General features: G+C 37.2%; 2 protein-coding genes across 2 annotated transcripts; both read left to right on the forward strand.

The window, feature by feature from the left end:
* The first annotated feature begins 1333 nt into the window (after positions 1 to 1333).
* On the forward strand, positions 1334 to 3148 carry LOC103863271 (universal stress protein PHOS34). Its single transcript, XM_009141028.3, has 4 exons — positions 1334 to 1609; positions 1702 to 1811; positions 1912 to 2030; positions 2893 to 3148. Exons 1-4 carry the CDS (start codon positions 1435 to 1437, stop codon positions 2975 to 2977), a joined length of 489 nt encoding a protein of 162 aa, XP_009139276.1. The 5' UTR covers positions 1334 to 1434; the 3' UTR covers positions 2978 to 3148.
* A 1482-nt stretch (positions 3149 to 4630) lies between these two features.
* LOC103863272 lies at positions 4631 to 5441 on the forward strand. Its single transcript, XM_009141029.3, has 2 exons — positions 4631 to 5041; positions 5247 to 5441. Exons 1-2 carry the CDS (start codon positions 4714 to 4716, stop codon positions 5261 to 5263), a joined length of 345 nt encoding a protein of 114 aa, XP_009139277.1. The 5' UTR covers positions 4631 to 4713; the 3' UTR covers positions 5264 to 5441.
* Positions 5442 to 12083: the final 6642 nt, after the last annotated feature.

Consider the following 12083-nt stretch of genomic DNA (forward strand, 5'->3'; position numbering starts at 1 on the left):
ATTCAGATTCAATTGGTGATTAGTGGTGGAAAACTTGAATTCTGAACTTTTTCATATTCGATTATAATTATTTTGGTCTAAAAACTTTCACATTCAAAATCTACAATGGTAATTTTGTTGGTAATCATAGCTAGAAGTTTAGAACTAAAATATGCTTAAATTAATTAAATCCCGAGTAAGAATAACAGATTATTCTTATTTGAGTGGCTGGCTAATCTATCTTTACTAAGCTACTTCTTAAAGCGTAGCTGCTTGTTACTCACCCAAGTATTTATCTCATGAATTGGTATAAAACTCAATTTTATCAATTAGGAATCGTAGAGACGCACATGAGACGAACAGTGATTTTTCATTTATAGTAGTGGCTATCTATATGATTAGTTCATATTGATGAAGGTGTTGGAGCTCTCGCGGTTTGACCGAGCCAACTCGGAGCTACATGAGCTGCTGATCAATGATCATCAACGAGTCATCATGATGTGGATCAAGAGATGCTGGTAAATTCAACTGTATATTCAGCATAGCATAACTAATATCGAGAAGATATATCATCAAGTGAGAGATGTGATCTATCTATATCTTGACTAGTTACTAGGGCTGTGACATGTTTACACGTAGACTCATGCATCTTGAGCAAAAGTTTAAGCAAATGCGATTGCGGTATTATCTACTCCGTCTATAATTGTGGTTTTACCGTCTTTGTTCGTTTCTGGATAAGTACTAAGTAGTATAGAATTCGGACACAAATAAGTCATTATGTTGGTGGTGCAGACGTGCATTTTATTTAGGATTTGTTTCACGAGAAAGGAATCATAAGATTTCATTTTAACATCTGCTATAGACTTTTTTTTTGAAACACTTTTTTTGCTAGACTTAATTACAGTGTTAAACATGTATCTTAATTAACCGAATAAAAAATCTAGAACATGTACATTCATGAGTCATGACCCTTTCGTGCTTACAACTCATTTGATCACATGTCGCTCCTATTCCAACGGTAAATAGAATTATTAAAATGAATAAAAATTATCATCAATATTGAAGGAATTCTTTCTCAAAAAAAAAAAAGATATTGAAGGAAATATATTTATATAATGAGATACATTTCTTTTAAAAAGTGGAATGAAATCATTTGGAACTGTGTGGAAATATTAGATGTAAATTTGTTTTAAATTTTATATATGCTAAATATTACTTAGTATATAAGTACAACATCTAAATTATTAGCAATTTTTTCAATAAATTTATTCATTAGAAAAAAATCTCATACTTTGCATACTACTATACGATTTAGTAAAAGGGACGGTTTAGATGCATTAATCTCTCTCCCTTTGCCAGGTCCTATATAATATTCGAAGCTACCACGCTTCACCATTTATCTCTTCTCTTACAAAAAAAAATTAATCTCAAGTTTGATCAAGAAAATCAAGAAAGATGCCTAAAGACAGGAAGATCGGAATCGCTATGGACTTCTCGGAGAGCAGCAAGAATGCACTGAAATGGGCGTTTGAGAACTTAGCTGATAAAGGAGACACACTTTACATCATCCACACGTTACCAACCTCCGAAGTTGATTCTCATAACTCTGCCTGGCTCGAATCCGGTTCTCGTAAGTCTCTTTCTCTCTTTTTAGTCCTTTCGGTTTAGGGAAACTTTGCGATTGAAATGTCGGTTTAGTTCGGTTTTAATTTGGTGTTGCAGCTCTTATACCGTTGGTGGAGTTTAGGGAACCGGAGATCATGGAGAAATATGGTGTCAAGATTGATATCCCAGTTCTTGACATGCTTGACACTGGTTCAAGGCAGAAAGAGGTTTGTTTATTTTTATAAATATACTTCTTGATCATAATCAAAATACATTTTTTGCAACTTATATTAATAAGTGGTTTGGTTATGATAAAAATGGAAATAGGTGCATGTAGTGACGAAATTATATTGGGGAGATGCAAGAGAGGCGCTGGTCGATGCTGTTGAAGATCTCAAACTTGATTCTATTGTCATGGGAAGCAGAGGACTCAGTGCCCTTCGAAGGTTTTCTTTTATTAAAAATAAATTCAAATTTATATATGCGATTTGAAATCTTCTAGCCGAAATGTGATTATATTGCTTTGGTTTAATATCATTGTATACGAAGTTAGAAACTGGCCAGAGGCGTGCCTACAGTGTATTGAAAAAGGAATTCACCTCAGGCCCCCGATTAATATGACTATTTTTAGGGCCCCAAAATTTAAAATAATTTCTAATCTAGTGGTTTAGACTTATTAAAAAAAACATTTCTACGAAAATTAATTAACTCATTTCCTGAATTCATGTATTTTTTTTCTATATAACATAATATAACATATTTACGTTATAAACTTATTTTTTTACAGTATTAGACTTGTGTATTTGATGAAAATAATATATCATATTAGAAAATTATTCTCATTACTGTTGTAAATAAGTTTATTTTTAGAACTTGCCTTAGGCCCCTTAAACTCTTCGCACGGCACTGAACCTGGCAGATAGTATAGTAGGGCGATTGAGTAGATCCATCATTGAAATTATCGTTATAGCTAAACGACAATGTCAAATACCACTGGCTTTGAGTCCGGTTTTACAAATCTAAAACCCATCTCACTTAAGTTTAGCTTTGAATGTTTTTTGTCTTTATCTCATAGTTAAGAAAAAGTAAAATAATAGACCTTTTAAGAATCTAATCTATGGTATGGTTTGCTGGTTACACATTTTGTTTATAACACACCTGTCGTTTATTCCTGGATTTTTAAGGGCAACATCTATCATCTGGTTTACATGTACCCTTTCTTTGTTCTTTTCGAATTTAACTTTTAGTCAGTATTTTTATTAAGTGTGAAACGAACTTATTTATAAGTGTAATTGCCTGCCCAAACAGGATAATAATGGGAAGCGTGAGCAGCTTCGTGATTCAGCACGCTCCTTGCCCTGTCACCGTTGTCAAGGATAACGACTCTCACTAAATAATGAAGTCTATCTCATTATGTTTTTACCAAAACAATCATCGCTGCGTATGGTTTTAATTAAAGAATAAAAGACCCTTTCTCTCGTATTTGTATTTGAATTCGTATTCGTATCAATATATTATTACATCGCCATAGTTGTTCACACCCTAAAAACAGAGAGTTTTTGGAAGAATTCTATGTTTTCCTGCAAATTATTTCCATTACTTTCGTTGTTTTTCGGCCAGAATGACTCCATGTGATTTAGGGATCAATGTGTGGTGGGGTTATTTGAATAGTTTGTTATACCCAAATGGTTTTAAACAAGTTTGCGTGACAGAAATCACATGGATAGGTCGGTTCCTTTTCATCGGCCACTATGAAAAGAAATATTAGAATATTTATAAGGATAGAAAACAAATAGTATATTAATTATTGTTATTCTTTGGATACACGATGCGACCAAAAAGATATACATGAATTACTGGTCTTTTTCTTAAAATATAGGAGTTTTTTTTAACTCAAAATTTTATTAAAACTTTCATAATGAAATACATTATGGATTGCAAAAATTCGACAGGAAATAATTCGACAGGAAATAATAATAGTTTCGGAAGCAGTAATCCAAAAGAAAGTAACAATAAAAATGAGATAGGATATATGAAAAATAAATATTAGAGAACTAAGTATACTAAAGCTGGAACTGATAGACTGATCATGACCATATACACTCGTGAAAAATATGAGACAAAATATGAGACCGAAAACAATTAAAAAACCAATAATTTAGGTAAATCCAACCCTAAAGAATACACCACCAAACCAAAACATGCACAACATCGAAACAAGCATGTGAAAAGATAAACTTACATCAACACGAGAGATTGTTTGAAACTGGAGTCGAAACAAAACCAAGTCAAAACCAAACACCTAGGCTCAAAGACACAAGAACTTGCAATACTAAAAAGAAAAATACCGATGAAGATTTACAGATCTTACACACGAATATTCGTTAGACATAATAACAATCCGCAGAATTAAAAATGGCCACCTCTTCGCAAAAGAAAATCTGCAAATCAAACTTACTATTTCATCTCGAATCAACCACAAAAAGAGATCGGAATGACCTGGAGTTTTTTTCTTCTTCTCTCTCGACTGCTTGACCTGATCAAAATATAGGAGTTAATAGTGTAGTTTATTTCAGAGTTTAAAAATTTGTGCGTTAGTAATGTAGTTTATTTCCCACCATGGTGAGATGACCATTTTGTAGAGATTTGGGAGTCGAGCTGGACCTGAGGATACTCAAAAGAATGTCGGGTCAAAATCTTGTTAATGGGCTAGCTTAATGCTTGATCTAAACAAGCTCTAGAATACCACAACTTGTGCAAACTTCGAAAAGAAAAAAAAGCTCGTTATAATAATGTACAACTAACACTTACTCAAAAGTTGCAAGGTCGGCGATGACACAACCACAAATCCACCATTCGATTTGATAATCGAAATTAAGAAATAAAATAAGTATTAGAATGTTTGTTCAGTGATCTCTCAGACATCAACACCTGGAAACTTCTGTTGTTGGTAAGAACACTACCTCTTTCTCACTCAAGTGCTTACTCCACTACCTTCAGTGCCTTGAACCTAAACACAAAATTCCTGCTATATAAATTCACACATTCAAGAACCAGTGGCAACACACAGACAATATCAACACAAAACAGAACCTCATTATTTTACCAAATCTTCCCCCATAAAACATAATGGCATCTTTTATGAAATTTCTCTGCGTTCTTGGCCTTTTTCTCCTTGTTGGAACCGTCGTAGATGGAGCAGGAGAGTGCGGTAGATCAACTCCTGACAATGAGGCGATGAAGCTGGCCCCATGTGTAGGCGCGGCTCAGGACGCTAACGCTGCCGTACCGGGCGGTTGCTGTGCTCAGATTAAAAGATTCTCACAGAATCCTAAATGTCTCTGCGCCGTCCTTCTCTCAGACACGGCTAAAGCCTCAGGCGTGCAGCCGGAGGTTGCCCTGACTATCCCCAAACGCTGCAATTTCGCTAACCGCCCCGTCGGTTACAAGTGCGGAGGTGAGTGTTAACATATATATATGTAATGTAAATTATGCATTATATTCAAATATAGCCCTTTTGTGACAAAAAAAAAAAAAAAAAATTCAAATATAGCCTTAATTTAATGTTTCATGCATAATTTGTTACGTGCGGTACCAAAACTATATGTACAATATTATTAATTACTACTAATATTACATGTTTTTGTGCGTTTTCCGTATAGCATACACACTTCCATGAAGTGTTGAGGGTGCAGATTCATGGGCTTTACGATGAAGCTTTGGAGTTCACTACTACATCCTAAAAGCCTATCCCCATGTATCGTATATTATATGAATAATGATAATGTTTTATATGTATCAATGTGGTTGTAATTAATAACTATATCAATAATATATGAAATGATTTCAGCCTACAATTACACTTTCATCACACAGTGAATCAAAGTAAGAAGTAGTAAGTGGTCGTTGTTGTGGATAAGCTTCAATAAGATAGCTTATGATACAAGTTATTCATTAAGGAAAGTAGAATAACTTATAGATTAGGATAAAGTTAAGTTTCCTAATCTCTATTGTAATAGGACAAGCTAAGAGCTCCTATATAAAGAGATCTATAATGTAAGTTGATCTCACAAGTTAAGAATAAGAAATAAAACGAAGTTACAGTTTTATAATCATCGTGTAATCACATACGAACGCCCTTGGAGACTTTATTTGGTATCAGAGCTTGAGGTTAATTTGTGTGATTGCGACTCGAAGAATCAATGGCTGAAGATAAAGCGTTGATAGACACGAAGACGCTGGGACGAAGAGATGGGATTCCCGGGACTGTTGTCTGTCCAATGTTAACTTCAACCAACTACACGGTTTGGGCAATGAGAATGAAAGTTCTTCTTCGCGTCCATAAGGTATGGAAAGCGATCGAACCAGGAACAGATAAAGAAGAGAAGAATGATTATGCTACGGTACTTCTCTTTCAATCCGTTCCAGAGAATTTGATATTGCAAATCGGTGAACAGAGCTCTCCTAAAGATATGCGGGAAGCTTTGAAAACAATAAACCTTGGCGCAGATCGTGTAAGAGAAGCTCGGCTGCAGAGCTTGATGAATGATTTCGAACGTCTAAAGATGTCTGATTCAGAATCAATAGATACCTTCTCAGGCAAGTTATCTGAGCTTGCATCGAAATCGGCCTCGTTAGGACAGAGTATTGAAGAACCTAAACTTGTAAGAAAATTCTTAAATAGCCTGCCTAGATCGAAGTACATCATGTTGGTGGCCTTTCTTGAGCAGATGCTAGATTTAAATACAATCAAGTATGAGGATGTTGTTGGGAGAATTAAAGCATATGAAGAACAAATCAAAGAAGATACAACAAACGATCAACCAAACAATCTGCTGTTCTCAAGTTCAGGAGGATCGAATGATTAGAACTCAAGAGGACAAAGAAGAGGCAATTATCGAGGACGTGGCAGAGGCAACAGAGGAAGAGGATGTGGCAGAGGCAACTCCGGAGAGTGGAACAAAGAGAAGAGAGACTCTCTCAGATCACTTGCTTCAACTGCAAGAAAAAGAGTCACTTCAAGTCTGTTTGTCCTGAGAAGAAAGAAGAGAATCAAGAGCACAACAAAACTGAAACAGAAGTTGCTGATGCTGCGCTCTATATGCATGAGGTTGTTTTTCTGAACGAGGAGAAGGTAATACCAAGAGCACTCATGACAAGCAAGAAAGAGGAAGGAATATGGTACTTGGATAATGGCGCAAGTAATCATATGACGGGTGAAAAAGGTTATTTCTCTGAGTTGAATCAAAATATTAAGGGAAAAGTGAAGTTCGGAGACGGCTCATGTGTGGATATTAATGAAAAGGGATCGATATTGTTTGAAGCTAAAACAGGAGAAGCAAAGACTTCTTACTGATATCTACTATATTCCGGATTTGAGAAGCAACATTCTCAGTTTGGGACATGCAACAAAGCAAGGCTGCGACGTTAGAATGCGGGACAATTACTTAACTCTAAGGGATCCAAATGGGAGACTATTGACTAAAGTCCTCAGGTCTCCTAACCGTCTGTATAAAATATCACTCGAAGTTGGTAAACCCGTATGCCTTCTCACGAAGCTAAAGGAGGAACCATGGAGATGGCACACACGTCTTGGTCACATAAGCTTCAAAACAATTAAGGCTATGGCAACAAAGGAGATGGTTCATGGTCTGCCAGAGATTCAAGAGGAAAGGCAGTTGCGTGACTCATGTTTAGTAGGCAAGCAGACTAGACATAGCTTTCCGGATGCAACTCCCTACAGATCACCAAATGCACTAGAGTTGCTACATGCGGACTTGTGTGGGCCAATCTCTGCGACAACACCAGCACAAAATTAATATATTTTTGTGATAGTCGACGACTGTACAAGATATATGTGGTCCATACTTTTGAAATTCAAGAGCGAAACGTTTGAAAGATTTAAAACATTTAAATCTCTTATCGAGAAGGAAGTAAACAAGTCGATAGGGACGCTTCGTACTGACAGAGGAGGAGGATTTACATCAAAAGAGTTTCAAGAGTTCTGTGACGAGAATGGTATTAAACGTCACCTAACTGCTCCTTACTCTCCGCAGCAAAACGGAGTAGCTGAGTGGAGAAACCGAACTCTTATGGAGATGACTAGAAGCATGTTAAAAGCAACCAGAGTTCCCAATTTCATGTGGGGTGAAGCGGTTCGTCATGCTACATATGTCATAAACCGAGTTGCTACCAGAGCCTTAAGAAATCAGACTCCATATGAAAGCTTGAAATGAAGAAAGCCTAGCATCGGGCACATTAGGGTTTTTGGATGTGTGGCACACGCAAAGGTAGACTCAGTCCACCTAAAGAAGCTTGATGATCGCTCGCAAGCTCTTGTACATCTTGGAATCGAGCCTGGCTCAAAAGCTTACCGGCTCTATAATCCTAATACAAAAAGGATTGTAGTTAGCCGTGATGTAATCTTTGATGAGAAAGAAGCTTGGAATTGGAAGGGGGCTGATGAAGAAGAAAACAACTCTGGAAACTTTCACATGAAATGGGGAACGACAATAGACGAAGGGCATGGACCGTTTGTGATAGGATCTCATCAGCAAGAAAGTATTGCCGAAGAAACAGAGCAACAAGAAACTGAAACAGAGCCGTCACATACCGAAGGAACAAGTCAGGAAGCTGCAACTCAAGGAACTAGAAGATCAACTCGTCAAACAAGTAAACCCAACTACCTTGACGACTACATCCTACTTGCGGAAGTGGAGTGGAGTTGATGCTACTATCTATAAACGATGAACCTGCTAACTTTCACGAAGCAAAAGACAGTAAGCAGTGGACAGATGCATGTGAGGATGAAATCGAGAGTATCAATAAAAACAACACTTGGATCTTGGTTGACAAGCCAGTCGGAGTTAAGATCATAGGTCTTAAATGGGTTTTTAAAGTTAAAAGGAATGCAGATGGATCAATCAACAAGTTTAAAGCTTGACTTGTAGCAAAAGGATATGTACAGGAGCATGGAATTGATTTCGATGAAGTATTCGCTCCAGTAGCACGATTAGAGACGATAAGACTTCTGATTGGCTTGGCTGCAGAAAATAAGTGGGAGATCCATCACTTAGACGTCAAAACAGCTTTCTTACACGGCGAGTTGAATGAAGATGTCTATGTGTCACAGCCTGAAGGGTTTGAAAAGAAGGGAGAGGAACATAAGGTTTTCAAACTCTCTAACGCTCTATACGGACTAAGGCAAGCACCACGAGCTTGGAACACAAAGCTCGATCAAATCCTTAAACGCCTCCGGTTCAAAAAGTGCTCAAAAGAAAATTCTGTGTATCGAAGAGAAGATGGAAGTAGTCTACTCATTGTCGCTATATATGTTGACGATCTCTTCGTAACAGGGACTTCTGTTAAAGAAATCAAAGACTTCAAGAAAGATATGTCGAGTAACTTTGAGATGTCTGATTTAGGTTTACTAACCTATTATCTTGGGTTAGAAGTAAGACAGAGCTCTGGTTGTATCATGATCAATCAAGAAGCATATGCTCAGCATATACTAAAAGAGGCTGCAATGGACGACTGCGACTCAACATGTATACCTATGGATTTTGGTCTGCAACTCTCGAAAGGATTAGAAGAACAAGAGATCGACGCAACACTTTATCGTAGAAGGATTGGATGCCTCAGATATCTTATGCACACAAGGCCAGACATGACCTTTTCTGTCGGCATCTTAAGTAGATATATGCATTCTCCGAGAGCATCACACGACAATGCACTGAAGCAAGTTATAAGGTACTTAAAGGGAACAGTCGGGTATGGTTTGTCTTTCAAGCAAGGAGGAGCAAAGAAGCTCGTTGGATACAGTGACAGTAGTCACAACACTGATCCAGATGACGGAAGAAGCACAACAGGTCACTTGTTTTGTCTTGGAGAAACGCCAATCACATGGTGTTCACAGAAGCAAGACACGGTCGCCTTATCCTCCTGCGAAGCATAATTCATGGCTGCAACAGAAGCCGCAAAACAAGCCATCTGGCTACAAGATCTGATAAGTGAAATTACAGGAAAGAAGATGGAGAAGACGCTGATTCGTGTCGACAACAAGTCAGCTATCGCGTTGGCTAAGAATCCTGTGTTTCACCGTAGAAGCAAACACATTGCTAAATGGTTCCATTTTATTCGAGAGAAAGTGGAGCAAAATGAGATTGATGTGGAGCATGTACTGGGGACTGAACAGAAAGCGGACATTATAACGAAAGCCTTAGCAAGAATCAAGTTCAAAGAGATGAGAGACATGATTCAAGTTCAAGATCTAAGCAAAGATGGTTTGAAGCTTAGAAGGGAGAATGTTGTGGATAAGCTTTAATAAGATAGCTTAGGATACAAGTTATTCATTAAGGAAAGTAGAATAACTTATAGATTAGGATAAAGTTAAGTTTCCTAATCTCTATTGTAATAGGACAAGCTAAGAGCTCCTATATAAAGAGATCTATAATGTAAGTTGATCTCACAAGTTAAGAATAAGAAATAAAACGAAGTTACAGTTTTATAATCATCTTGCAATCACATACGAACGTCCTTGGAGACTTTAGTCGTTGTTTTTACCCTGAGGGTTGATGAAACTGAGGTCCTAACGGAAAAGGCCTTCGAGCGTAATGTACAGGCTCAGGCTCTCTGTTTCTCTTGGAACTACAAGCAAGCAACGAATGATAAAGATGAAGGTCTTAGAATACACTAGAAGAACCATAAATCATTATCATTCTTCTAGTCAAACTACTAAAATAGCTGCAAATAATGAAAGTTCCACGATGAGAATTATATGAACCAATGCAAAATCGACATACATATAGGCTCTTCACATTATTCCCGTGTGTTTAAAACATAAGATCAGAGTAAAAGTCAAATTCATCCGAACAAATCTATGTTTACTTTAACACTACAACTTAACTCATGTTCGTTCCTAGCCATCTAAGAACATCTTATGAGCAATAAAACTCTTTGTAACCACGGGGATAACCTGTTCCGGGTCGTATAAGCAATAGGTTTAAGTCCTTCATCAAGCTTATTCAGAATCTGATTCTGCAACTTAGGCCCTGTTCGTTTGCTCACCCAGGTGATCCATCTGGGTGAAGATGCAAATTGATGTTCGTTCTGTGCATTACAATCTTGATGAAGAAATGCGCACTAATCTGTCCAGATTCTTGAACTGCGCATTTTAATCACTCTCCTCTCTAGACTCAGCAGCATACCGCTTAACTCCGCAAAAACAAGAAAAATATCATTACATCAAAATTACACATAGAAAATAAAAGCACAAATAAAAAGATAAAGAAAAAAAAAAAGAAGAGATAACGAGAGACGTATTACACACTTTATCTCAAGATGAGCAGTAGGATACGTTCCACCCACAGCAATGGCATCAACAAGAAGTTTATCACCTATCGCTAAACACTTAACCAGAACTTTTTTTTTTTGAATTATACAGAGGTATTCTGATCCCACAAAAGTGATCCAGACTAGTCACGTGTTGCCATGTGTCGGTCCTCTGTCCCTGGCGATGCCGAAATGTTAATTTTCTAGTGGCCGGGATTCGAATCCATGTGGCGGTACTAACAGCTGTAAGCCCTTTACCACTAGAGCTAGAAGCCCCGGTTAACCAGAACTTTCCTCGGACTCACGTAAACAAACGCATATTTGTCGGACTCGTTCCTTCCCTCGATCCCAACCTCGTCTAGATTCCACAAACTCGATCATATCAGAATCCTAAACCCTTAAAATAACATCGAAAACGAAACGTACACTAACCTCGAGTAGGAGAGGAAGCGAGAGCGTAGCCAATGCATGACGTCCGATTGCGACGAGTTTGTAACCGGAGACGACGAATGTAGCGTGGACTACGAAGGCGACCTTGTCGTGGTTGTTGCGAAAACGTGGACGAGTTGATTTGATCACAAGCATTACTATCTGTGAATTTTCCATGGAAGACCTAGGGAAGTGACGAGTATAATAGGCATTTTGGTTGTTGTATTTTAATGGATTTGAAAATCCGAACTAAATTTAGTGTTATTGTTTATATGATTTTCAAATCTATATTAAAATCATGTGTTATTGATTTAATAGTTCATAAAATTCTATATTAAATCAAGTGTTATTCAATCGTACGGATTTACTAATATATTTGATTTCATAACGGATTTGTTTGGATTTTTTATTTAAAAATACAAAGACTCTAATCCGAGGAAAAATCTCTGGATTTGCATATTTTACTTGGATTTATAAATAATGTATAGATTTCTAAATCAATCAAAATATATAAACCAATAACACCTAAATTCTCGAGAGATCGGGAAGGGAGAGAGAGACCTAAATGGATCTAACCGTCTATTGGGTCTCCGAACTCCGAAGAAAAGGCCTAAAATCTCAAATATCAACTAAATCCAAAATATTTGAAAGAAAATAAAAATAAATGCACCAGCCGGGAATCGACCAGGGTCTGTATCGTGGCAGGGTACTATTCTACCACTAGACCACTGATGCCTATT

Source organism: Brassica rapa, chromosome A04, assembly GCF_000309985.2.
Source record: "Brassica rapa cultivar Chiifu-401-42 chromosome A04, CAAS_Brap_v3.01, whole genome shotgun sequence".
Lineage (NCBI taxonomy): Eukaryota > Viridiplantae > Streptophyta > Magnoliopsida > Brassicales > Brassicaceae > Brassica > Brassica rapa.

Bases quoted from the DNA above. Each gene is read 5' to 3' on its own strand.
- LOC103863271 (XM_009141028.3), top strand. From the start codon at position 1,435: ATGCCTAAAGACAGGAAGATCGGAATCGCTATGGACTTCTCGGAGAGC. The intron at 1,610-1,701 runs GTAAGTCTCTTT...TTGGTGTTGCAG, and splicing joins CTGGCTCGAATCCGGTTCTC to CTCTTATACCGTTGGTGGAG. The intron at 1,812-1,911 runs GTTTGTTTATTT...AAATGGAAATAG, and splicing joins CTGGTTCAAGGCAGAAAGAG to GTGCATGTAGTGACGAAATT.
- LOC103863272 (XM_009141029.3), top strand. From the start codon at position 4,714: ATGGCATCTTTTATGAAATTTCTCTGCGTTCTTGGCCTTTTTCTCCTT.